General features: G+C 42.8%; 3 protein-coding genes across 5 annotated transcripts in view; all 3 read left to right on the top strand.

Annotated features, from left to right (window-relative positions):
* Positions 1-1,939: 1,939 nt before the first annotated feature.
* LOC146979027 (homeobox protein Hox-A7-like) lies at positions 1,940-5,161 on the top strand. Its single transcript, XM_085792157.1, has 2 exons — positions 1,940-2,576; positions 3,480-5,161. Exons 1-2 carry the CDS (start codon positions 2,210-2,212, stop codon positions 3,791-3,793), a joined length of 681 nt encoding a protein of 226 aa, XP_085648283.1. The 5' UTR covers positions 1,940-2,209; the 3' UTR covers positions 3,794-5,161.
* A 3,215-nt stretch (positions 5,162-8,376) lies between these two features.
* On the top strand, positions 8,377-11,588 carry hoxa5a (homeobox A5a). The gene is made up of 2 exons (XM_085792151.1): positions 8,377-9,732; positions 10,351-11,588. Exons 1-2 carry the CDS (start codon positions 9,138-9,140, stop codon positions 10,599-10,601), a joined length of 846 nt encoding a protein of 281 aa, XP_085648277.1. The 5' UTR covers positions 8,377-9,137; the 3' UTR covers positions 10,602-11,588.
* A 199-nt stretch (positions 11,589-11,787) lies between these two features.
* The window catches only part of hoxa3a (homeobox A3a), a 25,309-nt gene continuing 18,636 nt past the window's right edge, over positions 11,788-18,460 (top strand). For 2 of the 3 annotated variants that reach the window (XM_085792143.1, XM_085792140.1), the window contains exons 1-2: positions 11,788-12,268; positions 17,969-18,105. The gene's annotated coding sequence lies outside the window, so the exon portion shown is untranslated. The remainder of the gene's footprint in view (positions 12,269-17,968; positions 18,106-18,460) is intronic. The other variant, XM_085792138.1, reaches the window with a different exon arrangement.

The following is an 18,460-nucleotide window of genomic DNA, read 5'->3' as shown; positions in this document are numbered from 1 at the left end:
TTCAGGGCTGCACGGACACACATACATTATTGTAGTTGTAAGGTAGGCTAAGTCGGACTTTGGTCCACCATGAGTGCTGTTGTGACGCGTTAGAGGACGCAGATGGACCCAAACTTCAAAGACTCGTCCAGAGACAGTGCAATAAAACGCCTGGTCTGCTATACTGTCTGGCATTCCAGTTTTAATGGCTTTATGGCCGTCCAGACACAATTAGGCCGTTTCCAGAATGGCACCCATTTGTTTTTTCTTCTCTTTCTGTGGGACTGCGCTCTGGACAAAAGGCCGAGCGGAAATGATCAGCTTTATTGGATTCTCCCCGACGGGGACGCGCAGGACTCACGGTCATTTGGAGCGATCCTTTGTTCCTACCTGGGAACCTTCCGCCCTCTGCTCCTTTGCTGAGCCCGACCTAAAGGAGAAGGAGCAATAAAGCCAGCAACACAGTAGCAGCAGGCCTTAGTATATAGATGCTTATATCAAAATACATCTGGACAAGTCTCTCAGAGGACCAAGCCGCTTTACTTAAAATACCAAAACGAAGAAACATAAAATTACCTTTGATCGTCATGTCTCTCTCTCTCTTTTTTTTTTTGGTCTCAAATCTCGTATTTTGTCTCGGATTGCAGCAGAAAGACAAAACCAGCCGAGCACAGCTGCCTCCCCACCCTGCAGTCCCTCCCAGTCACCAGAGAGTGGCGACACTGTTCCACATCAAACACACATTAGTTTTCAACAACACACCTCCCTAATGAACCTGCACTAAGGAGGAAACACACTGTAGTCACATTAGAGTCCAGCAGAATAATTGTACAGTAGTATCCAGTGTCAGAACAGGAGCTGCTTCTCCAGCCTGCAGCTCTGCAGGGAGCAGAGTGGGACACACTGACAGCACACACACACACACACACACACACACACACACACACACACACACACACACACACACACACGCACACACACACACCGTAGCTGCTGCTGCTGCTGCTCTGTGATAGTCGCTCTCTGTTCGCCTTCTCTCTTGGATGATTTTATACGCTTTTATAGACGTAATAATTCTAAACTAAATGAATTTGTTTGATAACAGAGTTACGACTTGCGGGAAATCTGCAGCATTTTTCCTCAATTTCTCCGGATAATCCACACGAATAAATGCATTACACCCTATCAAGATATATTTACAACTAACCACAATCGACACAGTCACTACACTGCCATCGTTTCCATGTTCACAAATAATGTAATGAATTTAAGGAACAATAATGACGACAATAAAAATAACACACACTATTAACAATAGTTCTTCAACGTAATTCAGTTTATGTGCATTGCAGACCCTTCTGCTCAATTATCTCCAAATTATGGAGCAATTGTGCAACACTGTAATACCAGAATAAAAAAGGAAGAATTTATTATGCGGCCTCCACTATTAATAACTATTTTAATTCCTATTATTATAATTATTATGATTAAATTGGTAGTAGTCTAGTATTTTCGCACAGCCTATATATGTACAGCCTATATATGTACATATGTATATATACAGCCTAAATTAACTACACTAGTATAGTTATAAACCTTATACGTCTCCATACACTGCGAGTTAATTTCGCTGTTAACTGAATTAGTTAGGCCTGCATATTCTTCTTATATTCTGCTTTATGTAGCCTTTAGTGACATGAAACTGCAGGTGTTTTTTTTTCTTTTTTTCTTTTTTTTAAGCAACTGAAACCAACAAATTCGCCGCCTAATGCAATAAAATAATTTAAACGTATCCCAACTGGTAGAAGTACCATAGTACTATTATTATTGGAGTGCATATTGTCGTTCTCATGGAGCCCAGGTTAAATGTTCCACAACTAATAGTTGCATGAAATTAAAAGGTTTAAAGCGTGATCATTAATTGTAAAGCACTTGTGGGCACGATCTTAAATTAGGCACATGAGCTTTTCATCAGTGGATTGTGTGAATTTCACTCGTATGTGTGTGTGTGTGAAGTGTTAGTCCCTCTCTGCAGTCCTGCGCCATAATGAAATCCATGTCTGCCTTCTGATTGGACGAGAGCGGCCAGGCCTGCGTCACGTGGTGAGTTCTTTGGTCCAGAGTAAAAATGGGGTTTGGTGTAAATCTAGGGTGTATTGCTGTCATATATCAAGCTACCTCGTAAAAACGACACTGAGGATTCTGGGCCAACAAATCAGAGAGGAAAAATATGAGTTCTTATTATGTGGATGGTCTTCTTAGCACATATACGGCGGGTAGTTCTCTTTTCCCAAACGCAGACCGGACTTCTTGCAGCATTGGACCCAGTGGAGAGGACTATGGCTCGGCTCGGACTGCAGCGGCCATCGCGTTCGCACCCTCCCTGTCTGCAGTTTACAGCGGCAATAATGCAGTATTCCAGAGCCGCCCCGTGTTTACCTCGGGCTACAGCCAGGTGCAGGACGCGCACACGCTGCATCGCAACCCGTTTGACCAGAGCCGCCTGTTCACCGACAGCTGCTGCCATCCGGGGCCGGGACCGCTCACCTCGCCGCCGGACAAAGAGCACCGGATGTACCCGTGGATGAGAGCATCAGGTATGTGCTGATACTGTGTCGTATGTGCTGTTTCGAAGCCCTCAGGTCAATGCTTTTACAAAACATTGGGATACTTACACTGGCCGTTAGTGGTTCAATTAATTTCGTGAAGCCAGTGGTGTTGCATGGAAAGAATCGTAAAACTTTTATTGCGCAACTAATGAGTTCTGCGGCCATAAATTCATTTGGCCAGCGCTTCTGTGTGTGCAGTACGCAGAGACCTTGCCGCTGGGGGGTTTCTCTGCTCTCCTATTACTCTTACAGCCTCTTCTCCCCTTTGTGGTTGTAAAAAAAAGAGAGAGAGAGAGAGAGAACCGGCCTGTTGTGTAAATCAGTTCTCTTGCAATCTGCAGCTCCTTTCTAATTGGATCTGCAGTGCAGATGGTTTGGTATTTTCTCAACTTTTTCGTACACATTACAAGATCAATGTGCAACAGCATTGTCGGCTGCATAAAGAAGTCAAGTGGATTTAGAATTAAAACAGTAGATGTTAGTTACAATTTTCAAGCAGAAGGTGTTGGGAATCTAATTACTTATGGCTCCTTTGGTGCTCACAGCTTTGCTGGCTTTTAATTGGAAAGGCATGCAGAGTACCGAAGGAGGGGGCACGAGCCAAGTAGGACTACTTTAAATAGATGGAGAGAACTTCAAAACAGATTAGTGTGTGTGTGTGCACGAGGAGTGTGTTCTGTGAATTAGTGTGTTGGGCTGGGAGATGAGATAAAATAAGAGACACAATTAATTGTGCAATCAAAAAAGAATGGATGAGACCCAGGATGCTGCAAGTTTTTTTTTAATGTTATTTATGGTTTATACAAAATTGTACGTAATATGCGTGGGATAAAAAACAAAGCACATTCTCTGCTACTAGTTTATGCATCTGTCATATCTTTCCTCCTTCAGATCCAAATCGAAAGCGGGGACGGCAGACGTATTCCCGGTACCAGACCCTGGAGCTGGAGAAGGAGTTCCACTTCAACCGGTATCTGACCCGCAGGAGGAGGATCGAGATAGCTCATGCCCTCTGCCTCTCAGAGAGACAGATCAAAATCTGGTTTCAGAACCGCAGGATGAAGTGGAAGAAGGACCACAAGCAGGAATCGGTGTCAAATCCTGAAGAAAATGACGGAGATATCCAGGCGGTGTCTGAGGCCACGGGGGAAGAAGCTGGAGCCACCGGCAGCTCCGGTTTGGAAACACAAATCACTGCAAAGTAACGGAGGGGAATTAAAACACTTAATTATAGGTTTATTATGACAAGTATGGATTGAAATATGACATAACATTCATGCACTGCACCTTGAGTGACAACGGAAGGCAGTTGCTACAAAGCATTTATCATTAGACTGTGAATCATTATTATTATTATTTTCTGCATTTCATATTTAAACCAGAAATGCATTTTTTAAAAAGAAAAAAGCTCCGCATGAAAGAGCGACATTATCCTACCTATCCAAACTCTATTTTTATATGTAACAACAATATGTGATTTAACCTCATTATACTACTGAGTCAACATTCCTTTAACGAAAAACTACCTACTGTATAATCTTGACCTGCTATCATCAACAAACACTGAAGCAGCGAATTCAACATATGTTGAAATTGATTGTAAATTATTATATGTATCCTACCTATTAGAGTTTCTTTTTTGTAATCTATTTCTAAAGGGAACACACATCTAGCGTAAATGTGCCTTATTTTGAAAGTAGTTGAAATAAAATAGATTTTTTTTGTTAGTTAGCCTACATGCCCCCTAGTGTGTTTAGGTGCTTATTTAGCTTTGGAATGCCCAAGTTTATCAGTATTTTTAGGAATACTATATTCACCCTAATCGTAATATTCATTCCTATAATTCATGTTTTTAGCTCGTGTTTGGCCACCGTGAATGAACAGAGTTTAGTTTTCCTATGCTACCTACCTCAGACCCCCAGATGCTTGCACATGCTTATTATACTGTAAACAGGAATACCCTAATGTAAATGTTTTGAAATATTAGCTCTACGTTGTTATTGCATATTCCATGTTTCAAGAAATTCAGGCTGACAATTCCCCACGTGTCTGTGAATACAAATAGGCTAATAAAATATAATTCAGCCAGTATAACCTTTCACTATCAAGTTCTTTTCTTTTGCCAGTGTAAAATGAGTAGGCTGGTCTTAATCCACAATGTGCAAATACTGTGATACATTTAGGTTGGTGAAGTAATATGTGAACAAATGAATATAAACAAATCTGGAAATGTCTTAAAATATGTCAATAAAAATATAACAACTGAATAAAAATAGCTTTTCCCTGCTGATCTGTTTGCATTTAATATTTGGATTCGGTCTTTGCGCACTAACTATTGTGTAACCTCCACAATCATAATAATAAGCAGTGTAATCAGGCGCCGGCTGATAATAACATGTTGTACCTAGTCAGCAGTAAGTGGCGTTCACCGTGACCAGTGTCGGGTTGCCTGTAATGAAACATGTTGCGGTCCATTATGAGGGCTGTAGGTAAACACTGGAGTTGGGGAATGTGAGCTATGAGGATGCGAGATGGGGCAGGCTGCACATGAAGGGAAATTACTGTTGAACTCTGCATTCCCTCTCCCCTCGGTAAGATGGCGCCTGACGGTGACCTGCCCCCCCACTCCTCCTCCACCCCCACTTTCCTTCTCCATGCCCCCTAAACCCTCCCCTCCCTCTCTCCCTCCCTCCCTCTCTCTCTCCTCCTCCCCCCTCCCTTCCAGCTCTGGGTCATAAATCCGTTGTTGTTTATGAAAATTTACAACATGGCAATACAACTTTACGACTCGACTCGGCCTCCTATTGGTCGGGGCTCGTCACGTGGCGGGGAGCCGTGAACATGAACTTTTTATATATAATTTCCAATAGCGGAATAGAGCAGCCTTCCATTTAACGGTGTCGAGCTTCCACGCGGCTGTTTTCACCAGCGACCTTCTACATTTTACACCCCTCACTTCTCCCCTCTTTTTTTATTATATATCTTTTTTTTGTCGTTGGAGTTTGGATTTTTTTTTCCTTTGTCGTCGCGCAGGAGCTTGTCTTATGTTATGGATATGAGTGGATCGTTTGGATGCCCGGCTGTCGCTCTCCTGACACGGTTTTGGCAAGATGAGTGGAAGGAGCCCCGGTGCGTCACTGACCCCCGGGAGCCCCCGTTTCCGTCCTGGGACACAGCTGGAGACTTTCCCCCCCTCACTGGCCGTCTGCACCTGCCAGCTTCCTCCCTGTTGTACCTCCACAAGGTAAGACATGTGAAACTTGTTAATAAGCTGCATGTGATTGCTCAATGCGATTTTTATCCTCAAACAGCTTATTATTTAGACATCGCGCCTCTTTTGCTTCTGTTGGATTCAACCGAGGTTGAAATCATGTGGAGGAACTGGTTTCATGTTACAGTTTATGTTGCAGTGATAGCAGCTGCATGTGAAAAAATGTGCAAAGCCAGCCAAAGAATGCGTCAGTTTCTGCGCACAAGTATAATAATATAGTGTTGGTGCGCCTGATGGTTTTTGCATGTCGTCCAGACTTTGTTTGTTGTTGGATTTAAATGAGGATGGGCTTTCGGCTGCAAAAATCCATTGGACCAAATGAGGTGCTCTTTGACGCCCTCCTGTGGAGACACTGGAGGAACTGTCGTTGCAGGTTTTGCTGCAAATGTCTGTGGTGCGAACAGGACGTCAGACAACTCTGTACTTGTGTGTTCATGCATAATGCTCTTGTGTGCGTGCAGGCTTGAGTTTACTGTCAATTGCATTGGGAGATGGAGATAAGAGAACAAAGAAGATTATTTTAGGGACTGGATAAGTGGTAAATGTCGCGCATGCAGGGAAGTCTCTGTCAGTGGAATTCGGCATGTCTAAATATTTCTGTTTGTCACTGCGAGGAGCCTGTAATTTACAGTGTTGTGACACTGCGGTGATTTACGTCATGTCATATATCATTAGACGGTCAAACAAACAGGTTCTGTGTGGAGCTGATGCAGATGTGAATGCATATCGAAATACACTTTCGTTTCCCACCTTGCTTAGCCCATATTTGGACACAACGTTGGTTGTTTTCAGATTAAAAAAAATTTTTTTTGGCATATATTGCAAAAACAAACATATATGTGCTTGTGCATTGATGAGTAGCGAGGAAGTGCATGCTCTGTCTGCTGTTGTCCCTAACACCATAATGGAATAGACTACTGTTATTATGTTGAAGTCGTATTTAGGTAAAATATCATAAATATTCTGAAACGCTGCTAGTTTCAATCGTGCAATAATATTTATGCAAAAAAGAAAGAATTTAAATATTGTGATAATTGAATTGTATATTCTCAGGCAAACGGGTGCTAGTGTGCTGGGATGCCTGCAGAGTGCACTGCCCTCCTTTTTCCTGCAGCACTGACCCCCTCGCTCCCAGCGCTCCACATTTGACACCAGTGCGCACTCACTTATTTCCTCTCCTTCCTTTTGGTCCTTATAGTTAGTTCCTGGGTGTGTCCCTTCCTCGGCTCGGGGGAAATCTTTTTCGTGGGAACTTTGTTGCCATTGGCCAGCCATAAATCAGCTGTTCGGGGGACGATTGTTAAGTCAACAGACACTTGGTGTGGGTCTGCTCTCTACTTATTGCGGGCCCACTGGATGTGTAGGAGCTCGGTATTCACTCTCTGCGTGCCTTCTGGGGGTCCGTTAGCGCAAAGGGCACACATACCTGGAACAGAATAAATAATGTACATCTCAGTGTTTTTGTCAGTAACGCAGGATCGGGCTTGTGTTAGGTGATTGTGCTGCTCTGGGGAAATTGCATGTGGGGGGAAACCAGAGGACAAGTCACTGTTTTCGACAGGCGAAGGTGCCATAAAAATTCCACAAGGAGAAAAGCAAACGAAGAGCGCTGGAGGAGGCGACTATTAGAAGCTATGCAGGATAGTAGAGCTGATTTACACTTTTAATTCAATGTAGGCCAGGTCACAAAATTACGCAAAGACGGGAAGATTTCTGTCAAAGTGTTTGAACGCAGCAGTACTCTAAATATTTCTTCTTCAACAAATCTGTTTTTGCTTTTATACTTTCTTGCCATGAAAATTACCAGTGACCAAACACACGATTGTTTTCACACTGTTTCTCTAAAATAGCAGAAAATCTAAGTTTTAATTCTTCAATTCTTAATTTTTCAAGTGGAAAATGAGCAGTAGAAAATCATAGGGACGCTGTGTATTAACAGTGTTACACACACGAAGCAAAAATACCATAAATATGCACGGTTTGTGTTGCTATATTTGCAAGAAAAAAAAGGTTCAACATAGTCTACAAGTAAAATATTCCCCTTCTTTTAAATTCGACATTTCAAATACAGAGGCCTCATTTGAGCGTTTCTTATATTTTTCTAATTTGTATATTTTGTCTTTGTTTTTCTAAAGTGACATTTAAAGGCTCCGGGTTCTTCAGCAGCCTGTAAAAAAAATAAAATAAAGAAAGAAGATATTCCATGTTATTGTCGACCTTGTGGTGACATTTCTCACACAAGTGCAGCTTGTTCAGAGTGACTGTTAAAAAGTTAACATGACAGAGGAGGCGCCGAAATAACGCCGCGTTACGTCCAAAACGGTCGTAATATCTTCCAAGTGCTTGTTGTTTGCCATCGTTAAATCTGAACCGTCTCATAGAGTCAGTAAAGTGGTTGGATGTGTGTTCATATATAGAGCATATTCACAGTTATTCATTTTTCAAAGTGGCGTTGAGGACCGGCCTGGAACGGCTCCGTCTCTGTGGCATCACTCGATAATGTGGTGTTTAGCTTTTATCTTTCCCCCAAACATTTATTCATTACACTTTTCCCACATGTGCGCCTCTTCACTTGTTTTATGATTAAAAGAAGAAGAGAAAAAAAACATGAAAAAAAAACGCAGCCCTCTTTTGAACGGGCTTTTATTCTATTAACTGCACAGACTATTTGCACTCATCGCCTTTCATAACGTGCATAACAGACTCTGATCGAATTATTTCTGTACACTACCCTCGCAGAGATTGCACTCTCAGCATGTCACTTGTTGTATTGTTTAGGAGCCCGTTGGTTTTTGCCGCAATGGTCGTTAACCTCTGAATGACCCCGTGCCGGAGCCCACGCCTCAGAAAAGCGCCGCAGACGGGCAGTGCCGCAGTTGAGCCAGAGGATGGCGCACCACGACAATCCAAAACACCAGAGCCCCTGCTCTGAGCCTGCCCGAGCCACGAGCGCATGGAGGCGCGCGCCCCTCTCATCCCACCCAGTATTTCCTGCGTGCACGAGTTTACCTCTGGAGGTCACCAAGCAGGATTTACGACTGGTCAACAAAAGCACGTGATACTCCGCCGTACCCCATATTTGGGTGCCTACGTAAGAGAGAATCAAGTCCATGTCCCACTCATTTCCATAATTCATCATAAATTGTGCAAGGGTGCTATAGGACGCGCTAAACCATAAGAGCCACAAATCAAGCACACAGGTTTATGCTATTTTACCTCCAAATAATAAAACAACAACAACAACACCTACAACGGGCAAACGGTGGAATTGTCAACAAATGAGCTCCTATTTTGTGAACTCATTCTGCGGTCGCTATCCCAATGGCGCGGACTTCCAGTTACATAATTATGGAGACCATAGTACGGCAAACGAGCAATACAGAGACTCAACAGCCATGCATTCCAGCAGGTACGGCTATGGCTACAACGGGATGGACCTAACAGTCGGGCGGGCTGGGACCGGACACTTTGTGGGCAGCGAGCGGACACCGGGATACTCCCCGAGTCACTCAGCGGCGACGACTCCCTCGGTGGAGCCGGTCAGGTACACTCAGTCCGCCAGCAGCACCGGGACTTCGTCTCTATCGCCACCACCTGACCCTCTACCGTGCTCCTCGGTCGCCAGCTCGTCCCCGGTCACCGAGACTCATTCTCAACAGAGAGCCGTGAAGAACTCCATAACGACCCCGTGCTCAACCCCGTGCTCGAGCTCGAACGGAGGCACGCTGCTGCTCGGCCGGGACTGTGTGTCCAAAGCTTCCCCCCTGGAGGACGAGAAGCCTGCGGGAAGTGCACCGACAACTCCTCAAAATGTCACCGACTCGACACAGCCTCAGATTTACCCGTGGATGAGAAAACTCCACATAAGTCATGGTAAAGTGCTTTTTAAAAAGATCTTGTGTTGATTTGAGAGAGCTGGCACTGTGTTGTTGTTTGGAAAATGAATTATCTCGTTGCTATCTTATTATGGGACTCTAGTCCTACGAGAAAAATCTGAGCTAAATTGGACTATTTCGCCTTTTGCATCGAAAAGATGAGAATAAGTGCACTTTGCTATGCGCCTCTCACCTGTTTGGTCCTGTCACCATAGACCAGGTAGACTACGGGATCATTTACTGAAAACACAGGCTATAATTGTAAAGTTTAAAATCTAGAGATGATGCACAGGATGTACGCATTTACTTGTTTATTCTGCACAGTTTTAGTCACAGGTATATCTCACATTTTTGCACATTTTTATTGCGTTAATTAATTTTCGCAAGCTGCATCTGAAAAAGGTTAAAAGTGTGTATTTTTTACTTTGCTATTTGTTTTTGCATGATTTTGGATCTTGCTGAGCGCCATTTCAGACGTGTTGAGAATCAAATCAGTCAGGAAATGTAAATTATTATCGATACGTGGCCAAAAACAAAAGCTTGAACTGTGTATTTATTCAAAATAACATCTACTGTATCTCACGTGTTTCTTGTTGTTTAAAAAAAAAAAAAAAAGAATTGTCAGGACCAGAGGGGAAGAGAGCCAGGACTGCTTACACCCGGTACCAGACCCTGGAGCTGGAGAAGGAGTTCCACTTCAACCGCTACCTGACCCGCAGGCGGAGGATCGAGATAGCCCATGCCCTCTGCCTCTCAGAGAGACAGATCAAAATCTGGTTTCAGAACCGCAGGATGAAGTGGAAGAAGGACAACAAGCTGAAGAGCATGAGCATGGCGGCTGCGGGCGGGGGAGGCTACAGGCCTTGATATTCGCTCCTCTAACCCCCTCACTGATAACGAGCACTATAAAAATAAAAACAAAGATTGTCATATCAACTTCTCCTCCTCCTCCTCCTCCACCTCCTACAACAAGCGCAGAGACTTGTTAACGGGGCTGTGTGCGGGACGGGGGGACACCCCATACAGCCCCACTGTATGTTCAACAACAGTCCCATTATATCCCTTAATATTATTTCCTTTTTATTTCCACCGTGGTAATGCTTATGTGAGTAAAAAAAAATGCATTATGTACAGTTCTGTCTAGATTTAGAGGAAAAAGAAACAAAATAAATGTTTGTTTAAATTATTTCTTGTTCAGACGACAAAAAAAATAAGAAAAAGAAAAAAAAACGTCAAAGCTTGAAATGCTTCCTACCTACCGCAGATGAATCCAGTCAAAGTTGTGTGATGCACTCAGAACAATAACAGCCTACCAAATAGAGGGTTGAGGTTGAGCTGCCTTTGTGTTTAGCCTTCGTTTTTCTATGTATGTACTGTATATGTCTGTATTTATTTGTTTGATGTATTGTACCAACTTGTCAGATAACTTGCTTCCAAAAGTAGAGCCAGCAGAAGTTCAAGCCTTGTGTGGTTATTGTGTGCGTTGTGAACACATGTATGGACAGAGGTGCCGACTCAGTCAGTGTATGTACAGTAGCTGTGCCTTGTATCTTTTTCTTTCTTCCTTCCTTTCTTTGCAGGAGCTGTTTGCATTGTTCACCTGGACGCAACATCTTAGTAAAAAAAAAAGAAAAAAAAAGAAGAAGAAGCGTGTTTTGTCCTTGTTTTCTAGCTGTTTCTATGTGGAGGCTCCCACGGAAAATTTCATTGCCTATGTGTATAACTCCATCGTGATAAGCTTTTTGTAAATGTTTTTCAAAGACTGGAAGTCGAGAATATACTATAATAATGATAATAATAATGATGATGATGATGATGATGGTGGACATAATAAACTTTCTACTGGAACGGCAATATCACAGCTGAGTGTACGTTTTTGTCAAATATCTAATGCGCTTTTTGGGAAATTTCTGCGTGCGTGAAAGGTGAAAAGTCGGAGTTTGCCCCCCTCTTTTTCCCCCAAAAACCTGTAAGCCACTTGAATGACGTGTCAAAAAAGGGTTCAGTTTAGTCAATTAAAATCTGTTTGAATTCAACAGGTCCCCCTTGAATGAAAGTTTCTAGTTTTACTCACCTTTCTCTGAAGCTGGGGGCTTTTTGGGGTCCTTGGCCACTACACAGGCTCCTGGGGCCCGGCCGTCCCCTTACGCACAGACTCCTGGGCTATTCCCGGGGACTCAGCTCGACTTTTTCAAGCTGTAAACTTTATTAGGGCCGATTCTGGCTCTCTGACATTTGGGTGCTAAATGAATGGGGGGTTTTGTCTATGAATTAGATCGTAAAAATCATCCGGAGCGCGGCCAGATAGGCTCACTGGCCATAAACGGTCACGTGGTAGCCATTAAAGTAAGTTTTATGGTTTTGGGGAGTTGACAGTATATTGCACATAACATATAATCGCACTGACGGCGAGGCTTCGTCTGACTCTCTCTTTGCAGGCTGTAAGTGTTACTTGACCGGTACAGACCGTCTCTATTGCTCAGTCTGCCTCAGTATGGACCGGACGCTCCCCAGGATGAGGACCGCGTCTCTGGGTAAGTTTCTGCAGACTAGCCGGTAGCCTGAGAACAGTCAGCCTGTGTTAGACAGCCTTATTATTGTATTCGCTCCCTCTATCCGTCCCTATTAGTCCATTACACTAATTTGTCAGTTGTGCAGTGCTGAATACTGGTCTCGGCAGATGTTGCGCAGGGTTGGGTCCGGCTCATGGCTATTTAATTGCTTCCTTCCCCGTGTAACTTGTTTCCCTCCATCTGTGGTGTAACTCATAATCCATTTTTACATGTTGGATAATTATCTCTGTGTCCATTTCCACCCCCACAAACTTCTAGTTGTTGTCGTTTTATTACATTGGAGAATTCACAGACCGTGAGCCAGAAAGTTTCCAAGGGGTGTGTGGAGTGTGTAGATTTCCTTGATAAAGTTAAGCGCTAATGCAGGCCTACACATTTACAGCTAGCTGCGTCTGATTGGATTCTGCATGTGCTGATGACTTTTGGAAGTTGTATGGTCCATCCCTGGAAAAAAAGTTGCTCCTCTTGTTGCTGCTGCTGCTGCTTTGCGCTCCCACATGTTGGCACCGCAGTACATGGCTCCAGGACAGGCTGTAAACAGTGTCAAGTAAACACAACATGGGAACAAACAACAGCAGGGAGACATCTGAAAAGGAATTCCGTTTTGTGTCAGCCCAGGCGTTTTGTGTTTGGGGTTGAAAAGTTCAGATGACCTCTCAAAAAAAAGAGTCACTCTCGCTTTGTGGTGACCTCTTGTCCGACCAGAGCCGTGGTCAGAGCGGTCAGCAGTGCCACAGAACTGATCCCACAACACAGTAGCGGAAAAAACACAAAACTGTCACTTTTCTTGGACGCATTGGCCTTTATCTTTTTTCTTTTCCTGATATTTTGCATGTGTGCAGGATTGGACTCGAGGCGTGTGTTCCTGATGGGAAACGTCCAGACTAAATATGCTCGAAAACAACCAAATAATTTGACAGGGGACAAATCCTATTTGTGTCTCGCCACTTTTGGCTGCTAACCATGAGGAAAATAGAAACTTCGTTTTGTTTTTGTAAACTCGCTGTTGCGTTGCCTGGTCTGCAAAAGTCAACGGTGCCATTTTAACCTAAAATTAAATATTTCCTCCTTTTATTTTGCTGCAAAGGCCTACAGCACTCAGTAAATATAACGAACTATTCCAACCATTCAGAAAAAACAGGTATATTCAAATTAATACATTTCCTTCTCACTGCGCAGCTTCTAATCTTCTCAAGGCTTTTCGAGCTCTGCAACAGATCTAATCACCTTTGAGAATAAATTATTGGAAAGCAGGGGGATTTAAAAAAAAAATCAAATGGAAACAAAGTTGGCGGTTGCATTGATTTTCAAATTACATGAAGCAATCCAACCATATTGCAAGCACCCCTCGCTTTTTTATTGCTGAACACATTTCGTGCATTGTTGTGTGAGGAAGTCACCACTTCGACAAGATGCGAATGTATTCTCCTTCCACTTTGATTTTGGACACTTTCAAAATAAAAAATAAAGACACTGAGAATGCGGCTATTTGGAAATTAAAACCCCCTTTTTTTGCCAATATTTCAAAAGGAGAGATTTCGACAGGGCCCCATGTGCGGCATATTGCCAGGCAGAGAGGGAGAGAGGGGAGCGCTGTAGGTTCATCTGGAGGTCAGCCACAGCACCAAAGATAAATCTGCATCCTCTCAGAGCCACCAGCAGAGCTCGCTTTAGGCCAAGTTCACTGTCACCCTGCTGTATGGAGAGAGGAAAAGCACTCACACATCCACGCTATAGCGCTCACACACACACACGCGCGCGCGTTAATGACACGTATGCGTGGCTTTGCCTATAAGCATAATGCATAGTAATAAATGAATTTACCAAAGGACGCAGCGCCTGTGGTAACATCCTGCACTGGAGGAAAAGAGTGTGCAGAGGAAGAGAGAGAGAGGGAGAGAGAGAGGCGCAGTGTAACTTAAGGTGCTGCCTCCAACAAAGACTTTTGGCTGCTCTGGTTGCTTCTATAAAGCTAATGAATGATTTGCATATTTTACGGCCCTATTAGTCTTGAGTAGGAGCCCGTTGGATTTGTCTTCTCACTCCCACGTTGGAAACGCCACAAAGCCACAATTGCATTTCAGCTCTTGTGTTGGCATCTTTTCTAATTATGAAATTTGTGAAAATGATGATCTCGATGGCGAGAGGTGCGCACACTGTTCAGATGATTTTTTTTCTTTTTTTTTCGTTTCAAGAGATCCAGATATCTCAGTGGGCTGGGACTGATGAGGGCGAGGTAGCTGCAGAAGAGGAGGAAAAATTGGGGTCAAAAGTTTACCCGCTGAACAAGTCTCAGTCATCTGTTCACTCGGAGCTTGATGCCAGCCTTATAATAGCGATCTTGACTCTCCACACAAAAGAGAGAATAGCTTTGAATTACATATGTTGCACGGTGCACTCCAGGTGAACCCTGGAAGCGCGGTGACCTCGCGTTTGGAACCGGGGGGAGGGGACCCCCCACCCGTCCCCGGCAACAAGATTGAGTGGCTGGCGTTTTATTAGGGCGGTTGATTGGTGAATTTCTTTTGAATAAATTGCATTTGATATGTTTAGGGACGAGGGCAAAATTTGCATTTTGAGGATTGATACTCTCGACCCGGTCACAGGGTAATGGGAAGGCCCACAGCCCCCAAACTGCGCTCCCGACCCCTTAAAAAACATTTAGCCCCTCTCTTCCTGATAAGCTGAATAGGAGCCTTTTAGGAAAACAGAGATGGCCCAGATGTTTTTGTGAACCATAGAGAGAAAGCTCAAATGGAGATATTTTTTTGTCAATATGTAGCCTGTGAATATTTATTTTTCACCATACAGGCCCGTTGAAGCGCTGTTGAAAAATCTATTTCTTTTTGCGAGTTAAGCTGTCGATGGTCAGATGTGTGAAGGCGCAATAGAAAAATAAAAGATATAGATACAAAAAAAAATTGGCTAAAATCCAAAAGACACCAAGAACATCAACATTTTTGTATCAAAAACATGAAGTAAACCATCTCTTGTAAAATGTAAAACATAATAACAAAAGCTCAAAGAGTTTTTTTTTAATAATAAAATTAAATATTTATTTAACATACAACTAGAGCGATACAACTCTCCTGGTGGAGCTCCTCTGATGAAACCAACTAATAAAACACAACATATTGTCACTTTCGTTTTCAGGGTTTTTTATTTTTATTGTCAACATAAAATCATTACAAAAGGAAACGCCTTATTTTCCGGAATCACCAAAAAAGAAATAAATAAAGAAAAAAGCAAGATATTTCACATATATAGAAGTTAAACACGTTCACAGATATTCCCGTAATCCGCTTTGTACACAACAAGTTAGACAACAAGCAAATAATGTTCAAAAAAAAAAATCAAAAGAAGAAACATCACTTTCGCTCACAACTTAGTTCTTTGTATTTGTATTCTAATGGTCAGTGAGATTAGAAGCGGCCCAACGAGCTGCAGCATAAACCAGACCACATTCATATTCTCTTAATACAGGGTTGATTTTCTGCTTTGCTTAAGATAGTGAGAAATAATTCACGTTTTCACTTCTTTTAATTCAAATATTTACTGCGGCCATGTTGCACATCTCCTCTCAGAATCCACAATCTGATTGATTCAACTTTTAAAAATGCATCTGATCCATTTAAACACAGTTTCTGCAGCAGTCATTGCGCACATGGCTTTTTAGTTTTGGCGACATTAAGTTGATGAGTTGCATTGCTACTGTTTTGAAAAATCTCAATTTCTACTTCAGCACTTGAAGTTGCAGCACTCTGCTGCCTCTCAGGAATAAGGACGTGGCTGTTGCACCTCTCCTCTCTCTGAAGGTCACTGTTTTATAAGTGTGATCAAAGTTAGCAGCTGCAGGTCAGAGCTGGCCACCGCTCTGCTCCCTGCGTGTGTGTGTGTGCGAGCCTGGCTTTAATAACCAAGTGCTATAAAGGCCACTCACAGTGTAGGAGAGAAAAAATACCTTATTACCAGTGTTTACCTATATGAAGATATTTCCATAAAGCCATGAAAGCTGTTGTCTTGGCACATCTTGGATGCAGAGGGGATTTTTTATCCCGCCCGTCATGCAGGACTCCGGATAGACAAGAGACCTTGTGAGAGCCATCTGCAATCTGTCACCATCGTCCCAGCACTTCTCTGATAATCTAAATTTACAGTAAACTGTCAGCGTGATGTATATTGCTTAAATAGACCTTCACTTCACAGCACTGGCTCTGAAGGGGAACACCGTGATCCGGCATGTTATAGCTTATTTTCTCCTGAAATCAAAATCTCCAACACCAGCCTCTAACTGTTTTTCTTTCTTTCTCAACGTCAACAGGAAAATGGGTCTTTAAATTTTGTGGAAAATTACTCAGATAGAACAAACTGGTCCAATGTGGTTTCCAGATGCTGCACCTTTTCCTTTTTTTAGTCCAACGGTCAATTGGATGATTATGGTCCTATTATATTTCGCTATAAACTGAGGTGTTTGAGATATTTCCAGATGCTTTATAGCATCCAAACACAGCAGCAGCAGCAGCACATAGGCCCGCGTGTGATAACATAGGCATTTCGCTTGTTATCTAAACTGCTTCCTATAGGTTGTAATGTTTTAATGAAGTTATTCACAGTCGAATAGGAAAAAAAACTGGTCCACACAGCAACAAGTAGACTGACCTGTAAAAACACGACCGTTATCCACGCTAGGATAACTTACAGTAAGTGGATAATAGCCGAGATGACCTGGCCCATATTTATACAGGGACTATATATAATAGAATGGCAGCAGACTGTAAATTTAGATATCATGTGAAGTCGTCTTACCGCTGACATTATGTTGACATATTGCCTCTCAGGTGGTCTCTCGGCCATAAGGATACAGTGGATATATGGTAGACAGTACACCAGCTGCCATTTACAACGAGTCAAGCAGCCTGGAAGACACACAGAACAACAGCACCTCTGCCTCACAGCAACAGTGTGCTAACATGAGTAAGAAAAAAATAATACACACAACAAAAATGCATTTTTCCCTCATGAAAAGCAAAGACCAAAGGCCTCTCCCTCCATTCCTTCGTTCTTCTATATGGCTGCTGAGTAAAAGAAGAATTCACCCGTTTTGCGTCTTCAGCATCAGCATATCCAAAAAAAATAAAAACTAGGATTACAGAAACAAATCTGGAAAAGAAAAAAGAAATGTTTATAATTATACAGCCTAGTATACAGCCACTTCTGCAGCTGCAACTTCCATTCCACACAGATTTTCTCAGATAGTTCCAAGTGTGATTTTTCTACATAGTTGCAGCTCTTCTACACATTTTTTTTTTAAAGAATCTCTGGGGGACCTCCCTTGGGTGCTGACCCCGCGCTATAAGTGCTCCCCAACAGACCCTGAAAAACTGAAGTCCAAGTCCGGGGTGAATCCCAGGTCACTGCGTCTAACAGATATGAAAATGTCGCCTCTTTGGAGAAGGGGGCACGCCTTGTTGTTTAACAAAGACTGTCAATGGGCAAGATTAATCAGAAACAAAATGGAAACGGTGTCACTTTGGGGTCAGGCAGAAGTTATCTCTGTTTAGGGGAGAGAATAGAAAGAGAGGGGACCAGGGGGAGAAAAAAAAGGAGAGAAAAGAGTGCTTTCAATATTTCCGAAGTTTGGCCTCTTGTTTCTCCACGCAGAGGCCTTGTTGACGTGGACAGTGTGGAACAGCTTTGTGAAGAGCTGCTGCATCTTCAAGGGACACAGATACAGTGAGCCACCTCGGACATGGAGAGGAGACGGGACCTGGACGTGACGGCTGGTGGCGAGGAGCACGGTCAGAGACGTTTATATTTATTCTACACCTCAGCAACACCTACATCCAAAATTGTAGTTTATTTTTTAAATTATATTTTTTAACCTAACTCATAATTAATCATAAAACTGCACAGTTTCCACACTAAAAATTAAACATAACACTGCCACTATTACTTTAATTCTTTATCATTATTATCTCCAAAACATATTTTCACTCTTGCAGCATGTGACAGTGTTTCTGTGCAGCCTTTGCTGTTTACAGTAAAGGCAGGAAGCGCAGCAGAGAATGTCAACCAAAATCTTGCAAATTTATACATGTTAAGAAAAAAAAACAATAGGAAAATGTATTTTTGTATTTTAAAATATAGAAAATT

The sequence above is a fragment of the Trachurus japonicus genome, chromosome 11, assembly GCF_045865225.1.
Source record: "Trachurus japonicus isolate A0001 chromosome 11, Traja_1.0".
NCBI classification, from domain to species: Eukaryota; Metazoa; Chordata; class Actinopteri; order Carangiformes; family Carangidae; genus Trachurus; species Trachurus japonicus.
The sequence above is the reverse complement of the archived record's forward strand: the minus strand, read 5'-3'. Positions and strand labels throughout refer to the sequence as shown.

Coding starts and splice junctions, on each gene's coding strand:
- LOC146979027 (XM_085792157.1), top strand. CDS start 2,210: ATGAGTTCTTATTATGTGGATGGTCTTCTTAGCACATATACGGCGGGT. Junction 2,577..3,479: donor CCCGTGGATGAGAGCATCAG/GTATGTGCTGAT, acceptor TTCCTCCTTCAG/ATCCAAATCGAAAGCGGGGA.
- hoxa5a (XM_085792151.1), top strand. CDS start 9,138: ATGAGCTCCTATTTTGTGAACTCATTCTGCGGTCGCTATCCCAATGGC. Junction 9,733..10,350: donor AAAACTCCACATAAGTCATG/GTAAAGTGCTTT, acceptor AAAAAAAAAAAG/AATTGTCAGGACCAGAGGGG.